General features: G+C 40.1%; 1 protein-coding gene and 1 long non-coding RNA gene across 22 annotated transcripts in view; both read right to left on the reverse strand.

The window, feature by feature from the left end:
* Positions 1 to 17,492, reverse strand: part of LRRC56 (leucine rich repeat containing 56) — a 59,261-nt gene extending 41,769 nt beyond the window's left edge. For 2 of the 21 annotated variants that reach the window (XM_086895775.1, XM_023928880.2), the window contains exons 1-3: positions 17,334 to 17,460; positions 15,959 to 16,100; positions 6,394 to 6,509 (exon numbers count right to left, since the gene is read on the reverse strand). Coding sequence is in view for 14 of the 21 variants with exons in the window: in XM_023928880.2 (XP_023784648.2) it covers positions 6,394 to 6,509; positions 15,959 to 15,992 (150 nt within the window). In the remaining 7 variants the exon portion in view is untranslated. Of the gene's footprint in view, positions 1 to 6,393; positions 6,559 to 15,958; positions 16,101 to 16,872 lie in introns of all 21 variants that reach the window. The other 19 variants (XM_086895771.1, XM_023928875.2, XM_023928873.2 and 16 more) reach the window with 18 other exon arrangements.
* A 1,767-nt stretch (positions 17,493 to 19,259) lies between these two features.
* Positions 19,260 to 22,386, reverse strand: LOC111930724 (uncharacterized). Its single transcript, XR_002865283.2, has 3 exons — positions 22,206 to 22,386; positions 20,180 to 20,368; positions 19,260 to 19,386 (listed from the first exon to the last, which is right to left on the reverse strand). It is a non-coding gene; the product is annotated as an uncharacterized LOC111930724 (long non-coding RNA).
* Between the last annotated feature and the right edge of the window lie 211 nt (positions 22,387 to 22,597).

Below are 22,597 nucleotides of genomic sequence, written 5' to 3' on the forward strand. Positions count from 1 at the left end.
GTCCAGCACCATGTAGATAAAAGTGATGCTACACTGCTCTGTCTCTCTTCATTCCTAGGGCCATCCCAGGTCTAGGACAGGCTCCTGTCCTAATTCAGAGGTGTCCCACTGTTTTTTCAGGTAATGACCGCCTGCCCCTAACTCAATGGGCTGTTCTGACAGCCAAGAACAGAATGTCTCTGCCTGTGCCCCAAGAATGCTTACAGACATGAAGGTGCTCTAGCACCTTGGTGTATCTTTGGCTGCTTCCAGCTGCTCAGCCTCCACGCAGAACAAACAGAAAGGGACCAAGGATCAGTTCTATGTGAAGAGTGGGATATATTCACAGCTATTTTAGATCAAAAAGATACCTCAAAAAAAAAAATACAATTCTAAGCTGAGTGTTGGTGTTCAGAGAGTACTCTGTTTGCCACCCATCTGCAGTCCTGCAAGGTAGGTATCAGCTAGGCAAAGCTGTTTTCTGAAGGATCAAACATCAAAATCCTTCTGGCACATCATGTTCAGGAAGGTGGCCTGAAAGGTTGATTCTGAGCAGCAGTTTTACCCTCCACTGTGAATATGTTTATTTGAAAGAACACATTTTTCCATGGTAAAGCACTGCACAAGTCTGCGAAGGTACTTTGAATACAGGGTAAGTAAAACAAAGATGAAGAAAGTTCACTTTACATTTTTTCACCTTCTTCAAAACAGGAGTAAAATTATTTTTCATGAAGAAGCTATTGGTAAATAATTTAGCCAGTATTTTAAGAAGCAAGCCCATGGTGTTTCACAAACCATTCCCACCATGCAAAATGTCTGGCCAAATGTCTGGCCAACTGGGAACTGTGCAGTGGTTTGTAAAGCTTCTCTCTGACTGACAAGAAAGCCAGTAAGTATTCTGTAAAAAGCTGCAAGTGCAAAATACTTCTGTGCTTGCAGAGCTTCCCAACGGGCAGAGCAGTCACCTGGGGATGCTGGGAAATCCAGTTTAAGTCTCACTTGCAGCTATCTGTAAATTCCTTAATTGGCAAATAATATCTGCTCAGTCAAAATTGGCATACACAACTGATGTCTTCTCCCTTCCCTAGATTTTTCACATACTCTAAGAAAAGTAGGCATGTTGCTGAAGAATAAGTTGCATACAGCTGTCAGAGAAATATTTCCAGCTGTGTGTTTATTTTGCTGATCCTGATTAATTTGGCTAAGACAGGAATTCCTGAGTGGTGAGCTTGCTCTCTTTGAATACTACACCTGTATGCAAATTCTAGATTCATGTCCATTCATGTGTTTATTGCTTTTTTTTTTTTTCAAATTCCCAACTCAAGTATAATCGCTCCTTCACCAAAAAAAAAAGAAAAAAAAAAGTTGCTAAAAGCATGACAAAATATTTCTTCCAAGAAGAAAAACATTAGCAAATTAATAGGCCTTAAGTGATTAAATGAAAGGGAACAGAACTTCTCTGTGGCCCCATGTGCAAATTTCCTTTCAAAATGGCTAAATGCTGCAAATGCCCATAACTAAAATATTTAGCTGTATTTCACTACTTTCTGCCTATACATATAAATACATTCTCTCAGCTAAGATGAAGAGATTAGCTAGGTGCTACAAAAAGATTTTCTTGGCTTACATGGGAAGTGTAGATGAGGGAAGTAAATAGGAAATTTAAGTAGTGGGGGATGCATTAGTAAAGATGCCTTTATTCTTGTGCTGAAGCCCCATGTCATGTCAGCAGATGCACGTGGATATGCCCTTGCCTAGTCTTGCTATCTACAGTTCAGCTCCTCACTGACTCATGCTGGGGATTCACAGTTGTGACACCTTTTTTTTAAACTAGTGTTAAGGATCTGATGTGGCAAGTTGCTGGCAAGTCTAACTATTGCAAACTTCAGCAGGCATGTAGGGGACCAGAAACAAGATGGAAGATCTGATCTCCCGGAAATAGCCCATGTCACTTCTGTAGGAGATAAAAAACAGCTTCAACTATGTGCTGAATTAACAGGCAGGCCAGGAGTGGACAGGATAGTAGATATTCTTACAGCAGTTTTTGCTTAGATTTGTCTTAAGGATTTACTTTCTCTCACAGAGATATAAAAAAGTTATACCCCAACATTAATTCTTTTCCTATCTAGGAATAAGGTACACAGACAGTAGCTACAATCATTGCTCAAGATTGTGCCACTGAACATGGAAGAGTCAAGACTGCAACGTCCTTTTATGCGAGTTAAGCACTGGTGGCTGTAAGCAAATGAATATTTGAGTTTTCTCATACAAAAGCATGTATATGTATGTGCGTGCATATAAATATAAAGATTCCTGATGCAAAAATTTGAATGTAGAACATCAGACGCCTAAGTAGCAGGATGAACACTAATATAACAACTTCACTACTGTGGAGGTAGCAGTGTTAGGAGAGGAATTTATAGAAGGAAAGCTCTGAAACTAAAAGAGGCTTTGTAATTTATTTTTTTTTTTCCAGTTCACAGTATTACTTCTACTATCTGCTTCCTTGAGCAATCTGAACTAACTTTGAAACTAGCTATGCTTGGAACAGAAGATCAAACTGGCAGAACTCCAGAGGACCCCTCAAACTTAAAAAAAAAATTATTATACATTTCTAATGAAGGACGCAGCAGATCCAAATTCAGTTGCTTCCATTCCCTTACTCTACCTAATTTATCAAGGTTCTGCACTTCCTGGATGTCCAGTTTTTTCCTCAATTCCATTTATCTTAAAACTGTGAGGAAAATTTCCTGCAAAAGAAAAAGGAAACAACAGAGCCATTTCAGCAAGAATCCAATCTGTTGTTCCAGGACCCTCCAGCATTTTCTTTTTCCCGTGAGGATGAGTGCATACCATATGAAATACACCCTAACCTCCTGAGCAACAAAACTAAACACCACATCCGAACATGTGTTGCTAAGTTTGGAAAACATGATTAGTTGGAGCAGGATCAATAAAAAGCAAAATTAGAGAATACTTCCTTTCTTCTCTAAAGATCACACACAAACGTGATTGGGTTTTATAATGTGACAATGTCTGGAAGATCATTTGACCTTGTAAAATGAGTTTCTTCTGAGAAGTGAAATGCTTTTAGTGGAAATCAGGAAAAGATCCTTTGCAAACAGCAGGGAGAGGATGGGGGTTGATAGAAAAAAATATATGAAAGTGATTAAAGACAGGTGGCACCCTTAATTTCAGTTTCTCTACATTTAATGAAAAATCTGTGTCACAGCCCTAATAGAGTTAAAATTAATTGCCCATTGTTAGCCAGTTTTCAGAACAAAGTGAGAATTTGCTCACCCTGGTATTCTACAATATCTGACAACCATGCATAAGAATGGGCACAGCAGGAAAATATTAATAGGAAATAATTAGGAAAATACAGAGCTGAAAATATTAATAGGACAGATACAAATGGAAAAGCAAGAATGCCTATTCATATAGAGGAAAATTAAAAAATACACCAGAAAATTGATATTGATACTATTGATACTCAAAAGAATAAAAATGACATCTAATGATACCAACCCTTGTATCAAAAGCTTTTGAACTGTACCCTGGATGAAGGACATTCAAATATAAAAAGATGTTACATTATAGTGCAGCAAAAGAGCTGGCACCAAGAAGAAAACAGAAGATGTGGTTAACATAGTGGAAATATGGAACCATACAGGATTTAAAGTGAACTTTATGCTGAAACAAGGCTACAGAAAACTACAAACTGTGGTGAATGAGCATAAAGTCTAAGTGAGGGGATTCACAATGGAGAGGAAGAAAATGGTCCAGGGGTTTTGTAGAAATTGTCTTTTGTTCTACATGGTCCAAGAAGGCAAAAAGGCAAAAAACAAACAAAACAAAACCAGTCTAAGCCAAACTTTCCTCTCGTTGGAGGAAAACAATGCAGCAAGTGAATAAAAAAGTGAAGGAACAGAAGTGTCACAAGTTTTAGAGAGTTCTTAATAATGCAGACTGTTAATGGAGACCGACTGGTAGCAGTTTCACTACAAAATAGACAGCCATCCCCCTGGAAAAAAGGCAAAATGAGTCAAATGTGCAGGCAGAAATGAGACTGCAGGCTGCAGTTCAAGGTGCCCAATCCAGAGTCTGCACAACCAGACTGTGCAGCTTCCCCAAACTCAAACCAAACTGGTGCAAGACCATTGAGAGGACAAGGAGTAAAGCTGAGTACGTGTCTCAGGGAAAGAAACCTTCCTCAGGAACATCCATCAGGAGTGCAAAAATTTGCCTACACAACACTACAGAAGTGTGGCCCGTGCCCTTATTTGAATGTAAAACAATTTTACTTTAATGAGCTTGTATTATAAAAGTCTATTAGTTTCCTTCTCAGAGCACTTCAACGGATACAATCAATAACTCCTAAAATATTCACAACAATCAGACAATCAAAAAGATACTGCAATTGTATTGATTTAAGCAAGACAAACTTTCAAACCCTTTGATTGTCAATGGCATGTGGGTCCTCAAAGAATTATACATGTGAAGGCTTGTTTTGTATTAAATGTTTGAAAATTCTGGACATTTGCAAATCCAGAGGAAGTAAATTTATGGCAGCAGTGCTTTCCATTTGATCAACACAAAGGTCAGAGAATAGATAGATGGGGCATGTTATTAAAACAAGCTATAAACACTGTAAATGTTTCCTTGACAATGTCATGTAGTTTTTCCTCTGAGCAGGAAGTATCCCAGCTATGCCAACACAAATGTCAAGTTCCAGGGCAGGAAATAACTGTGTCCAGAAAAATTCGCAGGACAGTGTACTTCATTTAAAAGAATCTTTCAAATGAGATTCCTTACAAATTTTAAAATCCCACAATCTCAAAAACCGCAAAACTCAATTATTTAACTTCTTATCTGCATTTAAAAAAAAAAGTTACAAAATAATAAACAGTAACTTCATGGGATGTAGCTAACATTGCCTTACATATATTTTTCTGCTTACTTTTTGCTGTGAACTAAAAGCAGCAGAGGTTCAGAAAGAGAAATTCATGCCAATGAAAGAACTTCCTAAGGGCTTCTTTCAGAATTGATTGAGTCAGAGGGCAGCTGTTTTGGTTACTCTAATGGGCTTTGGTTCGTGCCCTAACGATACAGACTAAAAGGAGAGGTTCCCATCAGATTTATACAGGCTATTGTAGGTCACAAACACATTACACTGGTCCAATTCTATGCCAGGTTTTAAAAAAAGACCAAGAAGTGGCTGGAGGTTCTCATGAGCCAAAGGAAAGTTAATGGCATAGACCATACAACCATGCAGCAATTTTTCTCCAGAATGCTTAAAATATCCACTCTGCAGAAGGAGGTTTTTGCATCTCCAACCATTTTACAAACACTAAAAGACTTGGCTAATTAGGAAACAATAGGTCTGTCTAATCTACAGCACATGGTCAAAATGGTGCCTGGAATGTAGTTTGGGAGTGGCTAGGGAGTGGTGTAAACCAGCAGCTGGAATATGATCCCTGCAGAAGCTCGTGTCTCTCCACTGGTGCAGTGGATACACGGGGGATTATGGACGCTTGCGATCACCCCCCTGGCTGTTGGGACACCTGAACCACAGCCTTGGCAGCCCCATCTGTCTTTCACAAATGCTCCCCAGCAGAGGAGAGGTTCTTCTGTAGGTCTGCAGCACGGAAAGCCTCTCTCCTCAAGATCTGCTCTCAACTCTCCCTTCCTTTAGCATGGAAAAGTGACGTTGTTTGGTCATCTCCTACACATCCCACAGGATTTCACCCTTAACCAGGACTGAGCAAGTGCAATACAGTGTGCAGTCAAGTACTCTTTCACAAATATTTCATAAAGTGAATTCCTTCATGAAGATTTCAGCATGTTACTCTCTTACAACAGGCTGTTTATGAAAATAATTTTCCCCAGTCTAAAAGGAACATGGCTTTCAAATATGCTTTGAAATTCCTCCCACTTTGAAATGTATAGAAAGTACTTCTATCATTTCCAGAATATTTTAAACAGTTTCTTTACAGGAAAGAGGATTTCACTAACTTGGAAAAAAATTGTGCTTTAAAGTTATATTTCCAATTTCTAGAACAAGAGTAATGTAAATTCTTTTTCTAATGCTGAGATTCAAGGTATTCCAGATGGTATTAATGAGATCTGTGTAGACTATAATTATGCTACCTGTGCTTTCCTTCATGGTGCTTCAAGAACCCTGGCAATAAACACAGCCACACTCATGCTGAGAACACTTTTGATATGAAACAAGGTAAAAGGAGGACAAACATTTGATATACTTTCATAAGACAGAATCTACTTTACGCAGAAATCTAAATGTCAGAGAGGCAACAATCCACAATCAGTACAATAGCAGTTGGAAGGTTAATACAGATCTGTATATGCCAGCTTGCCTCTTCCACTTCATTAAAAAGTTGGATGTCTACTCACCAGTTTCCTGGGGGAAAGATGCTCATCCATAAGCAGCTCTCCATCATCTTTAATCAGCGGACTGGGATTTGCGTTGTGTTGCCAATTCAAATCAGTCTCCTGGTCTTCAAATGAGCCTGGATGAGAAACTCTGTCAGGATTCCACTTCAGGTCCATCTCAACATGCTTTGAACAAAAGGATAACAAGCAGTCTGATTTTTCTACCTGTATTTATTATTTTCCTGTCAGCAAAATCTATTTTGACTCCCACTGCAAGACAGAAAATGCCTATAGAGATACAGGTTTCTTTAATCAGCACGAACCCAAAGCTATCCATTACGTAACACGTGCTCTTCCTTTTCTTCACCCTAAAGAGCTACTTGAGTCTCACATCTCATTCAGCTTTGAGTGTAAGCTTTTACAGCAAACTGTTGTTTGCAGGTCTACAAGAAGCTGGGCATGCCTATAGCTCTGTGCAAAGAAGAAAGCTGAGAACAAACAACTCAGGACACTAGTCCTTTCCAGTCTTCTCACTACTCCACTCATCCTTCTCCAGTGTCAGTGAGCTTCCGCTCCACACAGGCTCCCTGCATACCCATTTCCTCTTGAGAAGCATGAACAACACTCAGCAAAATTCTGCTGGACTCCAGACTGCAAGTGCCAGTACCAAGTCACAACACCACGTCTCCCAAGCATTTCGAGCTCTGCCTGCAGGTTGCATGGACAGAACTTGTCTGTATTTGCTGTCGTAAATCAAACATCCCACCACTGTTACTGACTCTAGGTTAGGCAGGCAATGGCTACTGACTTCTGGTTCTGAAGACAATCTTGGAGACAATAAATTAAAAATACAATTTATATAAAATTGTGTATGTTTCAAGTGAGGAATGAAATACAAAGTTTGAAGATGAAGCACTGCAAATGTGGTCATTCTTCAATTCCCAAAGATATCACTTTCACAGAAATATTGACAATTAACTTTGAAATATGAGAGTTAGCATATGTACACCTGTTAGAGTAAAAAAGCAATCGGCTGTACCCAAATGGTGCAAGCATTACTGTGATTTATACAGCTATTTACTACTACTTGGCAACAAGGAAGTATCACAGCTGGAAACACTGCTCTAACAACAAAAGGCTAGACTAGAGAAAAGCTGTCTTTCTCTGCTGAAGGGACACCTGCAGTTTTGTTCTGTTCTCCACTGCAAAGCAATATTTATTCTTAGTGCTGGAAAAGTAATTAAATGATCAAGCTAACCACAACTGGCTGACAAAGCATCAGTGGTGGCCAAGACCTGAGAATTACCACTTTCCTTCCTCCTCACACTAATAAACAGTTAAACACAGAAGTAACTTCTGTTAGGGCAGATAGGAATTCTGACTGCTCAGCCAGTCATCTCTACTTGAGAGAACTGACTTGTTAGAAGGTGAAAGAGGTTTGGATCAAAAAGATTGATTCCAAATACTCAAGTCCAGTCAAAATTCTTCATTTGCACAAGAAAAAGAAATTCAGAAGACTCTGTATGGTCAGGAAAAAATAGCAGCCCTTATCCAAACAAAAACAGCAACAAGAAACTGATGATACACCAAACCTCTCCCTGCACAATCTCCTACACTAGGAAGGGAGGAACCAAACCCCCAGATTCCTAAGTGCTCCTTCTGCACACTCATTAGGGCAGAAGCAACCCACAAAAAGCAAACCCTATTTTTTCCAGGTCACTGCACCTACAGGAGAAGCTGACTGCTCAAATATTCTACACTTAAGCCACAGAAATATTCAATGCCCAAAAATCACGTTCAGGAACAAAAATGTTGTAGTCACACAACTCCTTTCAATCTTTCTTACCGGCTTACAAAAGAACCATCAAAAAGTGAATTGAGTAGTGATATTTGCAGCTTCTAAAACCTCTGTGTGCCTGTAGTAGTGTAAGGACAACTTTCATATGTCTGCCCATTAGGAGGGAAAAGAGACCTCAAAAATATTGTGTCTTGCATTTTAGAAAAAAAATTACAATACATAAATTTCTATTATCTGTTTCTTTTTCTAAAGAATTCTAGAATTTCTCAGACATTTTTCCTCTACTTTCTTTAGAACAGTTCAGTATGATTTAGTCAGTATAGATTTGGAAAAGTCATCAGTTGTCTAAGAAAATTAAAGAATCTTCTGTGATATGAAGACCTTCTGGCATTGTCATTATTTTCCTAAGACGGAATTATTTTGGTCAATAATAGGTTTGGGATAGAATATTCTTATCATAAATTCTGGAGTCCTTTGCCAGTTGCACAAGACTTGTGTTGGATTGTGTGCAAGTACTGGTGGTTCTTTCTAATTCAAGTAAGGATTGTTATTATCCAGAGATAATCTTGTATGTTATCAGAACCAAGTGGAGCAATAGTCAGAGACCTATTAATAACTAATGATAACTAACTGATGTAACGTGTGAGTGCAAAATGAGACAACAGGATTTTGTAGATCCAGACTGCAAAGAGTTAACATAAAACAAATTACTGTTCAACCTCTGTTGGGCCATCACCATCACATTTCAGAACATCCTCAAAATTTTGAGACATGTTGATACAGCACTTACTTTAGGCTTGAAAAGGAGATCAATTTGTGGCTTAATATCTGAAGTAATACTTTGTTTTATACTCCCTGGTATTGATCTGCTCTTGTAATTCTTGTAACATTGGATTAGTGAGGAGAAAAGTATTTTCATTACAAATTGTTTGGGATCAAGTTGAATTATTGTCAGCAAGAAAAACTATTTTTTTACATGTTTCTATCACTTCAAAGCTTTCTCCAGAGAAGAATGAATCTCCTCCTCAACATGGATCAAAATGAGATTGTAGAAAAATTTAAGAGTGGTGAAGTGCCAATATTTCATAAAATCCAGGAACCTCTGAAATCTCCAGCACTATGTAGGAGCAAGAAAGGGGCCTAGCATAACATTTGTCCCCCTAGAGACACGAGTTACACTGCTCATTTTCATCAGGTTTATCTGATAAACCTACAGCTCTGCCAAAAGCACAGGACAAGCCAACACTGACCCAAACTAGCTCCAGTGAGACAGTTTACAGGGACTGCAAAGACTTTTGTTGTCACTAAAGAGGTCTGAAAAGTCGTAAACCTGAAGATTTCCTTCCTAGAGAAGGTGGTTGCACTGGATGTATGTTGGATCCATGTGCTGACCAGAACCATTCCCACAGTGCTTAGTGGGACACACAGGATGGAAGCTAACTGCACCCAGCACAAACCTGCAGTCAGTCCAGTGGGACAGCACAGCAATACCAGTAAGCACACAAGTGTGTCAGGGGAAGAGGAAATGGCTGGGAAATAATGGAGTTTTATACTGCATGTGAACACTAAGAATAAAAGATTGAAGGGAACCAATAGATTGGTTTTTGCAGGATTTACATCAAAATTCTTAACTTGGCAGGTTCTCACTTGTGTGGATAACTAGAAGCAAATAATCATGAGGTGCAAAGAGAAGTCAATGACCAGAGCAATAAGATGGAAGATTTTGAATTCTACAAAGAGTTAATCTGCCAACCTTCTCCACTGCTGCCACTCTCCCTACCCAAGTGAGTGTATGTAATCATGGTAAGTTATTCAATTCACAGACATGTTGTGACAGTTCATTAAAAACTGCAGGACATTTTCAACATACATTAATACCAGTAATAAAAACCATTATTAAAATTAAATGATCCTTGGAACAACATGTTATTTAAAATCCCCTCAGAATACTGTAATTTGCTAGAAAGAAATTGGCAGAGTTATTTGATGTTCTTGGGGTCCGACAGTCTGGTAGGACTCCAAGATTTTATTTCCCTGCTACAAGATTTATCGAAGAGTCAGTGATAAGATTGTGTATTCTTCATTAAATATATATTAATACACATTTCAAATTCAGCAACTGCCAGAAATGTTTGACTCAATATTCATTAGGGCTTCTTAAGGCTGGGAAAGAACCTCTGAATTGTGTGACTAGGCATGCTAATTTCTAATGCAGCCTTCACATTACCTAAACAGCTTGTCCAAGCAATTAAGTTACCATTTAAAAACAGAACAAAACAAAAAAACCCAAATAGCAGTAATTAATCAAAATCCACTCTAGGAAAGGCATATACCTCTATATATTAACATCCCATACAAGAAGGAATCTCTACTGCCTCAGGGCAGCTTCTCGACCAGCATCCTCTCCTGCTCCGTGGCTACTCTTGCCTTCACTGGACATGAAGGATACCATTTCAGTGGGGGTACTGCAGTCTCTGGGTCCTTATCCATATTTTTTGGTCAACAGCCAAAACATTCTCTAGAAAAAACACCCATTTGAGAACCATTGTGCTATCTATCCCTTCATGACAGGAAGCTTGCACTGCAGACTTCAATTTCTCTTGTCTCGCATAATATAATTTTTGTCTGTTTAATTCAGAATCACAAATTACAGTAGTGCACATACTGTTACCACTGACAGAGAATGAAAACAAAGATTTCTGTATTTACTACGGATTTGACAAAACGTTTGGTTTACAAGTCTCAAGGGAACTATGAGTGCCCTTTCTAAGTGTAATTTTGCACAAGTGCACTGCAGATAACCTCTTCTGGAAAATAACTGTTTGGGCAGCTGGAATTTACTATGATGTCATCAGGAAACTACTGTTACAATAATCCACCCATAATGGCAAAAACAGTTCCTGCAACATTCATGTAATATTAAGCATCCTGCAACATATCAGTCTATTTTAGCAGGTGCAGCTTCTAAAAAGCTGAAAACTAAAACACCAGTCCTGTTACTAATATGACTTTTTGTGTGTATGACTAAACAATGTGATTGTAATCTTCTGGTTTTGTTAAGCAGAACAAAATAACTACTTCAGTAATGCTACTTTAATATCAAGGGATCATGCAAACACTATAAAGAGCATTCATAAATATTCCACTTCTGTGCCTCACTAAAGCAAAAAAGCTTTTAAGGGAAAGCTGAAATATTAAGATAACAATATCCCATTTAATATAATTAAAAATTCACTGACTTTCATGACACTGAATGACTCGAATGCTTACAATGATATTTTTGTGTAACTGTTCAGTCAATTTGAGGCCATGGTTCAAACATCCAAATGTGCATATAAAGCAAGTGGACCGATTTATATAATTGTTTACCTTCCTTATTTACAGTTTTAAAAGCTGTAAGAGTGTTCTGACAGTTCTTTGCTATTAAATATAAATCCTGCTCTACAATTACCACAACCATGGCAGGTAAGCCTTGGGATCTATGTCCCACAGATTCCTCAGGGAAAGCTCTTTGTAGTTTTGTGGACATTGTAATACCCCCATGCATGTAGCTGTGTTCAAACTGTGCTGTCACTCAAAGCAGCAGTGAACCCAGAGAAGAAAATGCATGCTACAAACCCAGACACAGTTGAGATAAAAGATATCTAATATTCTTTATAACCCTAACAATAATAATAAAAAGGCAATGCCTTTAAATGTCACCCATTTCTCCTTTATATATCTACAGATTCGATGTAGACATACAAAATAACTATTTCATAATTACAGTTGCATATATAATACTTTTCCCCTGAGATCCTGCTGAGCAGAGTGATGAGAAATGTTTTATCATATGAGCTGGCAATGTCCCATTATTACATAATTCTGGAGCTAGCTTGCCAAATATTTAAGGAAACTTCCCTGTCTGACCATCCAGGAGCCACTTTGTCAGTCACATTCCCAGCACCCCAGACTTCCACTGCTGAGACCAAAGTCCCATCAGCAGATGGCTCTGGTGACCCCATGGGTGCCCCTCTTGGTCCCTGCACACCCCACACTCACAGTCAGACAGGGTTTGGCTCAGCCCTGAGTTTCCCCTAAATCTGAGACATTTAAAGTCTCAGATGTCTGAATTCTCTAAGTAATTAAATTGTGGTGCAGTGGCACAAAAGCTGCTCAAGCTGGTGTCTCTGCAGTAGGACTCCCGACAAAGGAATGCCCAGGTTTTGTGCCCTCCATGCCTGGGATAGTCTGGAGTCTCTCTGCTGAGCCCTTGGCTCCTGCTGTGTCCGAGTGTCTGGATCCCTGGCCGGTGCCTCAGGTCCCTGTGCTCTTTGCTGTCTGAAGGGTCAGCACCAGGTCACGGCTCCCACCCAGGCACAACCTGCAGCTCCCACTGCAGCTGCACACCCAGCTGCTCTAAGTGTATTCTTCAACAAAACATCCTCACAGCAAGATATAAAAGCAAGTCACTCTCTATTATATGTTCTATTACATGTCCAAGGAAAAGTAAACTGAAGTCAAATGAATTTGTTTTAGAGTCCTGTAGTGGAAGGTGGTCAGTGGTAATTTCGGTCTGGCTACAAATGTTCATTGATCCTATCTGTACTGCAAGTCTCCAGACAGTGGCTATGGATGAGTACGGATTATCTAAATCCTTAGATGAAACTCCAAGATGCTACATATTGAGGGGTTTTCTTCTTATATAGGTAAACTTCCTGCCATAAGAAAATTTCTTGAGACACCCTTCTATCTGTCAATGAGCCCTAGAAGAGCAAAGCAGAGAGCAGGATTCGGGGATAGCTGGTGAACAACAGGGGTTATGGAAAAACAGAGCTCCAAGGTACCAACACCTTCACTCTCAGAGGCTTGCCAAATGCACTTAATTTTTTTCAGTGCACTTGATAACAGTAAATCCCTCACCATTTTATCAAGGTAGCCAGGGATCAGGAAACCACATTTGGCCCTTCATGGCCACAAGCTTTTTTCCAACAGTGTCCAGATGTTAATTAAGGGAGAAATTAGGCTAGTCTAGTTAAAATGCTCTTGTCCTTATGTAGGGGTCTTATCATGGACAGCTAATGAAAAGGTACACAGGAATCAACATATCTGTGCTTGTCACACACACAGATCCTGCCTTAAATGTAGATGCCACTGGAAGATGTATTTACCTTCCCTGCATTTAAAAGGTATAATTCAGCAATTACTTAAAAATTCAGATGCTAGGCATGTTATTAGACATACTAAAGAAGAACAGAAGCAAAGCAAGGTTTTGCAGAATAAGTATCTTTTCAAGATGGACAAATATATTCTAACCCATGGACTCAGAACTGAGTGACAGTCCAAAGATGCAGAGAAGAAAAACTCTACTCTTCATAGCAGTTTTAAGTATCTACCATTTAGAAGAATTTCCAGATTCCAGCTAAGAAAAAGACAACAAAAACTGACCTTTTTTTTTCCCCCAGCTACAATTGCACTGCATTTATGAGCCTTTTTAAATACAAACTTCTATGCAGGATGAAAATGCATCATATATGGCATTTCTGAGTTTCAACATACTAGGTTGTCCTCAAACAATTTTCAGTCCATTTCATTTGGTAATTAAGCTATTTGAAGCAAGAGATTGCTTCCTGGCCTGCAAAGCCATTTTAAGAGCCACTGGGAAGTTTCTGATTTCCAGAGTGTTGCTCACATGGGACAGATTGTATAAAAAGAGATAGATTCTAGATGAACTTGTAGAAAAACACTATACAGCGGGTGATGCCACAGAAGCTTATTTAGTAACACACATTGCCAAAGTTTTATCAAGGGCAGAAGACTCACAGTGAAAAGGAACCCTGGGAAATCAGTCTGGGCTGCTGATGAGGTGGCATTATAACTGTCCTGCTGGGCCAAGGCAACCACCGTAGTCAGAAAGAGATCCTTTAAAAACACTATCAGAAGCAGAGATAGTCCAAAGTGATCCTTTCCCTGGCATGCTGCTGTAATTTCTGGCAGTAACTTCCCAGTCCAACAGGTGACTTGTGCTCAACAGCTGGAGAGGTGTACAGGGAAGGAATTGTTTGTCATGTCTCAGGACATTTTAGAATTTTAGTTTAGTTTTAGAAACTGAGAAAGTCCATTTTTGCATTGTATTTATTTAAATTGGGGAAGACAGGCATACATTGCTTGGAGGCTAAAATTAGAAATTAGGTCAACAGCAGTTAGAAATATGGAGAATACATCCAACTGTCCATGCCATTCATTAAATTATAGCTTTCTTTTGCATCATCTCATTTCACCTCCTCTGTTCTCTGAAGCATTTCATATAAAGAATTTCAGTTCTGCCATTTACTCTCCAGGATGATCACATTTGCACACAAAATTCAAGATATGGCCATAGAGACAGTACATGAACCTCCACTGTTTTCAACCCCTCTTCTCAGAAGTTTTAACACTTTGTCTGTTTGACCAGCAGCAAGATTTTGTTTTCAGTTAACAAACACAATGGCTGAATGCTGTTTCCCAAGTATCAATAATTTACTTAAGCATCTTCAGTCTATAGACGTTTCTTTTCCCCACTTTGAACTTGGGTAGATACACCATTAAAATAGAGCAAAGCCATGCCCTATGACCACATATGTTAGGAACACTGAAAAAAAAAAAAAGAGAAAAAAAAAAAGAAAACAAGGTAGTTTTACAACTCCATTCTAAAAAATAATTTTAAACTAAAGATGTAAAATATTCAAGATAAACAGCCAGCTTGCTATACTTTGAATACTGCTTCCATATGTGAGAAACTGTAGTCAAAGAAACACGTGCTTTCTAATTTCTATTTCTTAATATCAGATGATGTTTCTTTGAAGTAGCCAGAGTCCACAATCCTTTCCTTTTAATACAGGCATGCTAGTATTTAATGCATCTGCCATGGCAAATCTGGTCTTCTGATTTGTATTGTAGCAAGTACTTGTGACCCTACTGATATAAAACAGGTTTTATTTCCAATTTGTTTTCAAGCCCACATGTGACTCCATGGAAGGTATAAAAACACAAACCATTATAATAGTAAACTAAAATTATGCAGATATTAACAATTAATAATAATATCATTAATTTCTGTGAAAATCTCATTAATTTTCCAATTAAAAGAAATAACCTCTTCATAATCCCTCACAAATAAATATTAATTCATTCCCATTAGTGACAAACATAGCAATCCAAATTCATGATATGCTACATAACACTACTATTTTGCAGCACTTTTATACTACTTCAAACACTGAGAATAAATGTGATTTCTTTAACTGTGTCCCCTAAGGAACTTCAGTTAGAAAAGCACTTGCATGATCATCAATAATATCAGTCCAGTCCAGTGCTGAACTTGCATCTGGTCTCACAAGGAATCTGCATCCTGCTTTATGTAGGATCAGGTCCCTTGAATTGTGTAAGAACAGACTATGGGCAGAGCCTGTTCTTTTACTGACAGAAGTGTACAACTAACAAATCGAGCTGCCCACAGGTAGATGTATCCATATACCAATCCCTTGAGAGCTCAGACCTACAGGAGCACTGTCATTCTCACTGTTAAAGCCAAGAGAGAGAGCACAAAGTCCAGGAAAAAAAAGTCACCACAACGTCCACAACAAAACCTGTTAATGCTAACAACACTCCAATCTGACATGCCTGAACACTGTACCTTTAGTCCAAGATTTTAGGCAAATTGAAACCAGACAAAAATAACATGAAGAAAAATAATACTATCAAATGGGAGAGTAATTAAAAAAAGTTGTGAAACGGTTTCAGTAATTTGTACATTTGAAATCATTTTACCTTTTCTTCCAATGCCACTGCTGTTCTGCATCATTTCCCATTCCTCTCCTACAGAGATTTTAATTTAGAAGTCACAGCTGTTTATCTTCGTTTATTTTGTCTGACAGGTGCTCATAGTGTTATTTAATTGTTCCATGTCCTGCTAAAACAACAGTAAGAACACAATCTTCAAGAGAACAAAAAAAAACAAACAACAAAATAAACCCAAGGGAATCTGAGCACTTAGCAATTAATAAAGAGAAGTACTTTATTCATTTGAGCAGCACAAGTCCAGGTTCAATAGGGCTTAAAAGTGGAACAGGACATGAAGCAGTAGAACCTAGAAGAGCTTAATGAAAGTGTAACTAATTAGGGTTCCCAAAGAGACCATGAGAAGGTGAAGGACTTGATAGAGACGAATTTACATAGTAGGGGAAAAAGTAGTTTCTTACTGAACAAAAAGAACACTGATTTTCTGGTAAGGAATAAGCTGATTCTGTGTTAGAGAAAACATCACCATTGGGGTAGCACGGCGTAAAAGGTTAATGTCAATATTTAGCATGCTTTCACTGTGTCAGTTGTCAGAAAACACTGCCATGTAAAAATAGTCAAAATGGAAAATAATAGGTGAGCAGGAACATTTATATCAGGAATCAATAGCTATAGAAGACAGATGAAGAGCCAGGATAGCACAGGCCTCACAGACAAGACAAACAGAGAGCTAAAGGTATCCAATTAACTAATTACTGACTGCTAAAACCTATGAGGGGGTAAAGTGATTTTCTTGCTGACAGAAACCATTTTCCATCGACAGAGGGCTGATGAGCAAGACAGGGACACATCTGAGCCCTTTCTGCATGAGTTTGGCACCTCTCTTCAGCCCTTCAAGGGAACCTGAGGAGGCACCGTGGAGGAGTTCTCTCGGTGTGAAATACCTGGGGATACTTCTACAACTTCCACCTGCACAGGATTATTTATCCATCAACTTTGTTCTCCTCAGAGCTCCACCAAAACCTAAGTTTGAAACACTCTGTAACATCTACCAGAGCATAAACGGAGACTTTCAGTCTCAGGCCTCAGGTGTGTGTGTTACACCTGCACATAGGCTGGGTTGCCACAGCCATGCACTGTGGGGTCTTCAAGCTCCGGGAAGCACTGGAGGTGTCCCACATCAGGCACTGTGTCCCACATTGTCCCAGTCCGTGTGTCCCGCTCCAGGCCGTGAGTCCCACACGGGTCCCCACAACGGCCTTCCCTCAACGCCCCCTAAACCCGGGGCCTTAGGGCACAAGCCCTGGGAAAGGAGGGGAACGCAGCCCCCCTCCCTCCCCCCCCACACAGAGACACCTCCGGGCTCCCAGCGCTGCCTCCCTCTCTGCCCCGGGCCGGTTCCTACCTGCGGGCCGTGCCGAGGCCGCGGGGAGAACGGGAGAGCGGCGGGCCGGGAGCGACAGCGGCCGCCCGTCGCCCGGCAACGCCGCGGCCTCGGCACCTGGAGCGGCGCCCGGGCCCGGCCCCCGTCTGTCCGTCCGTCCGTCCGTCCGTCCGTGCCATCGCAGCGCCCCGCCCGCTGCCCGCACCGGGAGCAGGAGCGTCCGGGGAGCCCCCCAGGCAGGAAGGGTTCCCGGCTGGGAATAACAGAGGGGCGTGCTTGCAGTGGGAAAAGTGGCGAGGCAAAGAGCGGGAGCAGGGGAGGGCACGGCGCTGAGGACAGGAACGGGACGGGAAAGGCAGCAGGGCGCTGTGTGGGATTTGGGAGGCAGATGATCACCGGCTGAAGGAGGGGCTGGGCACATCTCTATCCCACACAACATCCAAAACCTTTGCTGGCAGATGAAAAACTAATGACATCATCATACACGAAGGTGATCCCACACGCCTGCAGTGTGTTAAAGATCAAAAAATGCAGCTTGTGGCAGATAACAAGGCTGGTTTCACCAAATGATTTTGCATTTTTTAAAAAAAACAAAGAAAAACACCCAAACAAAACAAACAAACAAACCCCAAAACAACCAACTGAAAACAAAACAGATTAAAAGATTAAATTTCCAAACCAGAGTTGTCAAAAGATTAGGATCCTAAGAATGAAATTTATCATAATCTGGATCCAAGAGATGTGGTTCAACTATTGCTGGTGACATCATCAGACATCTCAGTGCAAGAGTGCAACTTTTGTGCAGCTCTTGCCATCCTCACTCACACTTAGAAGATTCCTATATCGAAATGTGGAAATTTAGGTTTCATAAATCAGTCACGTAGGAAGATATGACTCAGTGGTCCCACATGGAAAGCTTTTCCAGAAGTTTACATTCAGAATGGTCTCCAGGGTTTTCTTGGGAGCAGCCCTTAGCAGTGTTTCTCTCAGAGGCAGGAAGGCAAGAAGTCTGGAGGGAAGGCACGGAGTCCTGCCTGCCATGTAGAAGAGTCTGGGGTTTCTATTTCATTCGACTCACCCCCTCACACCTTCTTTGTGAGGATGTGGGAGAGCAGCAGCTGCTGGTGGATTGCATCAGCATTTCCTCTATAACTACATTCAGTTTACTCTAGGGTTTGGAAAACACTTAGACCATAGGTCAGGAAATGTGTTGACTCCCCTCTCGCAGGGTGTGACGGTCAATTAACATCACAGAGAATCACCAGGGGCCTGATTTTCCAAGGTGATGAGCACATTCAGCTCCACCTGGTGTCATTGCAATCCAGCTGCCCATCTTCACAGGAAGGAAGGCAATGGGCCTTGACTTGCTCCAGGAAGGTAGTGTGATTCAGTAAAAACAATACTGAATCAAGCAACTGCCCCTGGAATTTTATGCCCAATTCTGCCACTTTTTTTCTGGGTAACTAGCTCAAATCACCTTGACTCAGTTTCCCAACATACACCTTCTTGGGACACACTTCCCAAGGATTATCTGAGGACTGTGTATGTACTATACATGTACTGTGTATGCACACATCTGCATGGTAGCTTTCTTCTTTTCCTTGTTTTGCTGGAAATAATCTACATATGACCAACACAGTCTGAGTGATTTGAAACCAACTGAAGAAATGCATCTTTCCATCACTGAAGAAGAGAAAATTCTGGCACAATTCCAGGGTAGATACAGAAACTTTACGTCTCTTTATTTAGAGTTACCGTAATTGTGCTGGCACCATTCCCAGAGCTGAGCTACGGTTAGTGAGAAATCTGTAAATTAATAACTGTGGAGCTGATGTGATCTCTACCCAGAAACCATGCTGAACATTCATGAAGCTTTATAGGTAAGAAAAGTTATATTACAGTTTATCCAAGAAAGTTTTAGAATCTTAATATTGACAATTAGCATACCTTGGATCTACCTGGAGACAGTGGACCTGATTCTGATCTCACCTTTACAGGAGCTCTACAAAATGTGCTACTCTGGATGAATTCCATTGATGCTACCCAAATGACCAGGAATTGGGTGAAGCCTCCTCTGAAAGCCAAGCAAAGATAAACGTGCTTCTTGTGAGTCTTATTTTACAAGAAGATATTTTATCTGTTCTTCTGGTTTTATTCAGTCATAAGCAACATCAAATCAATCCAGTCTATAATTAGTATTATCGATCAATAGATAACCGCTGTTGCTACTAGCAGAATTAAAATTTAAGAATTCATTGTCCTACAACTCAGAAACACAGAACCAGAGGGGACTTTCTGGTCAGAGGAAAGTTTTCTGCTATTGCACATAACCCATCAGAGTCATTTAGATATTTCTTGGTGTTTCCCCCCTTCTGAAAGATTGTTCAGAGTGTCTCTCTGAAGATAGCTCCCCTTGCAGCCTGATCTCTTACTCTCATTAGTAAGCCCTGTAATCACCTTTTTTCTTGTGAGAATCCCTTTTATAGCACAACTAACAATTTCATAGAATCACAGAATCATATAATAGTTTGAGTTGGAATGGACCTTTTAAAGGTCATCTAGTTCAAGTAGGTGATACAGAACAAGGATATTCATCTTCATTTTATACAAAAAAGACAAAATTCAAAACTAACTTGAGATTAAGTGGAGAACTCATCCTACGGTACTGCCACCCCCACCCAGACAGCAGTTCTGCTAGAAAATTTTCCCATCTTCTTGTATTGCATGTTAAGCAGAATACTGACATCTTTGGTAATTCTTCTAATTCTTCTGTTGGTTAAGAACCAGCAGCTACCATAGCATTTTCAAAAAAAAAAATCAGCTCAGGTCTGCAGAAACAGCTTTGAAGTCTCAACTATGGCACTAACCTCATGATTTCATGTGATTAAAGTCACGGTGTACAGGAGATGATGTAAGAACAGTTTCAACCACAGCAGGTGTTTAGAAGTTCATCCCAGAAGAAGCAATGAATGAGGCTGAGAGGGAAAAACAACTGATCCAAAGATCCGGGGAATGACAGAAGTCTGTGAATTGAATATATTTTTCTGTCGCTGCACCTGGCATGAATAGAAAGGGCAATAAGAGAATCCAATTAATAAAACATCTTCGATTCAATGAATCTGGGCATTTGTTTTTGCTCCTTTTTACAGGCTCATGTGAATTCATAAACTGCAATCAGAAAGGAAAGCTTCGTCAGGAAACATTTGGCATTTTGTACAAAGCTGTATCTTTTCAAACTGAACTAGACCTGGAAAAACTTGTGATACCAGTTTTTATAGAGTATTTTAACTCACACTGAAAGATGGGAATTCATAGTTTTATGTTGCCCTTGCTTCTGTAAACAAGGGAACCAAACTACTGATGTCACCAAAGTCACACAGAAACTGTGTGTGGCCTTTGAAGGTGACCACACACTTTTGAGGTCCGGAGCCAGTGCTGAGTGACAGAACCTGTCTCCTCTCACTGCTGCATGCTCGCTCAAGAAAGTGAACACCCTTCTTGGCTTGGTAAATTTTTGGGGTACTAGAAGGCAATCAAACCAGCAAATGGTACTTTGTCATGGTGCAGGGTCTCTTAGGGAAAAGGTAAGCTTAAGACAGGCTTCAGTTGTGTTGGGATATCTCCTTAGCTTAAACCCTGACTCAGCTCTGCTATGAGGGAATAACTCTGGCACAATCCCACTTACTTTCAAGCAATACCCAGTGTAAATGCCACATCAGAGGGATCTTTCCATCCTTTGTACTACTGCTTTAGAAAAGCAGATTCTGGCTCATGACCAAGAGATTCTACTCAGAAGCAGTTGCATTACTGTGCAGTCAAGATAATTGATTGGGATGAAAGACATGGGGTAGCAAAGGTGAGATAGGGCACTGTATTAATATTTGAGCCACTCAGCCAGGACTGCCCAATTCCAGAAGGAATTATTTCCTATTTCTACCTTAATTATAATGAAAAGTTGTAAATAAATAAATTAGTAAATGTAATATTTTTCTCCCTTTACATTTTTACAGGAAAAAAGAAACAAAACCTTCTTATCTAAAAAAAAAAAAAAAATACTGAGAGCCAGAAAAGTATGCTTATGCTCCCTTGTTTATATAATTCCTGGCTTAAGATGAATCAATGGTAACTTGAAATGCCTATCTATAAATTATTATTGTTTAGTGCCTCTCTTCAAGACCCTCTACCTTTCCCAGTTTCTTTTGGGTCAAACTATTTCCTGGTTTTGGAAAGCTCAAGGATGCTGGCTGCCCACATATGCTTTTCCAGTGTATGGTATCCTGTCCCATGGTATGGGACAAGTCCAAAGCTTCTCTGCAGCTGCCAGATGGTAATTTTTACCGAAGAATTGGTAGGTACAAAACCCAGTGTTGTTGCAAGTGTAGTACCACCATAGGCTTCATTCAGTTTAGGTGTATTACTGTGCTTGTTGTGGTAGGAATCCTCTGCAAGAGAGAGTCTTGCTGAGAAGCCTTAAAACTGGCAGGCTTAAAATCAAAATATAAAAGGAAGAGCACTGGCTGCAGGATTAATGCCCCTGGGACACAGAATGTCTCTTCCTGATGATATTTATAATCCACACCTGGACCACATTGTTGGTGGTCCTTGCTTTTCTTCTGGGATGAATTCCATGGTCAATGATTGAGTTACAACTTTGTTTTCAGCATTAAACTAAGGGGAAAATGAATTGATGTTGGAAAGGAGTTACAGTCAGTGACTTTTTCTCCATAGCTTTTCAGGAGCAACATTTGTTCTTTTTCATCGCTTGCTGCAGTGTAAAGGAACCTGTGGCCTCACTGCGCTTTTTAGGTTTGTTTTTCCAAGCAGGATTTAGCTGGGAAATTCATCTAGTTGTCTTCAGAGAGGGAAAACAGCAGCTTTCCAATGTGTACTTACTTTTTGTGCCAATGCAAAGCCACCATAAAATGTTAGCAAATCAGAAAGGGGTTGTTATTTTCACTTCCCATCACTGTGACAACATATGATGTGAAGCAGTGCTGAAATTGTGGCTTTAAAAAAATTTAATCAGGTCAAAGCACCAGTTTGCATGCACTTTGCACAGCTCCAAGCTTACTCTGAATGCAACTCATGTGCACCGGGGCTTTCAGCCGTCACAGCAACAGCACCATTGTGAGCCATGCTGCAGACAACAGCAAAAGTCCTCAACAAATCCCTGTCCTGCAGGACAGGAAATAGGGTGGCTAGAGTGCAGTCTGCAGATGTGGAAGGAGGAGATCAGCAGGTAGATAAATGGGGCCAGGCAGTTCTGCAGGCTGGAACAAGCACAG

Source organism: Cyanistes caeruleus, chromosome 6 (assembly GCF_971803275.1).
Source record: "Cyanistes caeruleus chromosome 6, bCyaCae1.hap1.1, whole genome shotgun sequence".
NCBI lineage: Eukaryota > Metazoa > Chordata > Aves > Passeriformes > Paridae > Cyanistes > Cyanistes caeruleus.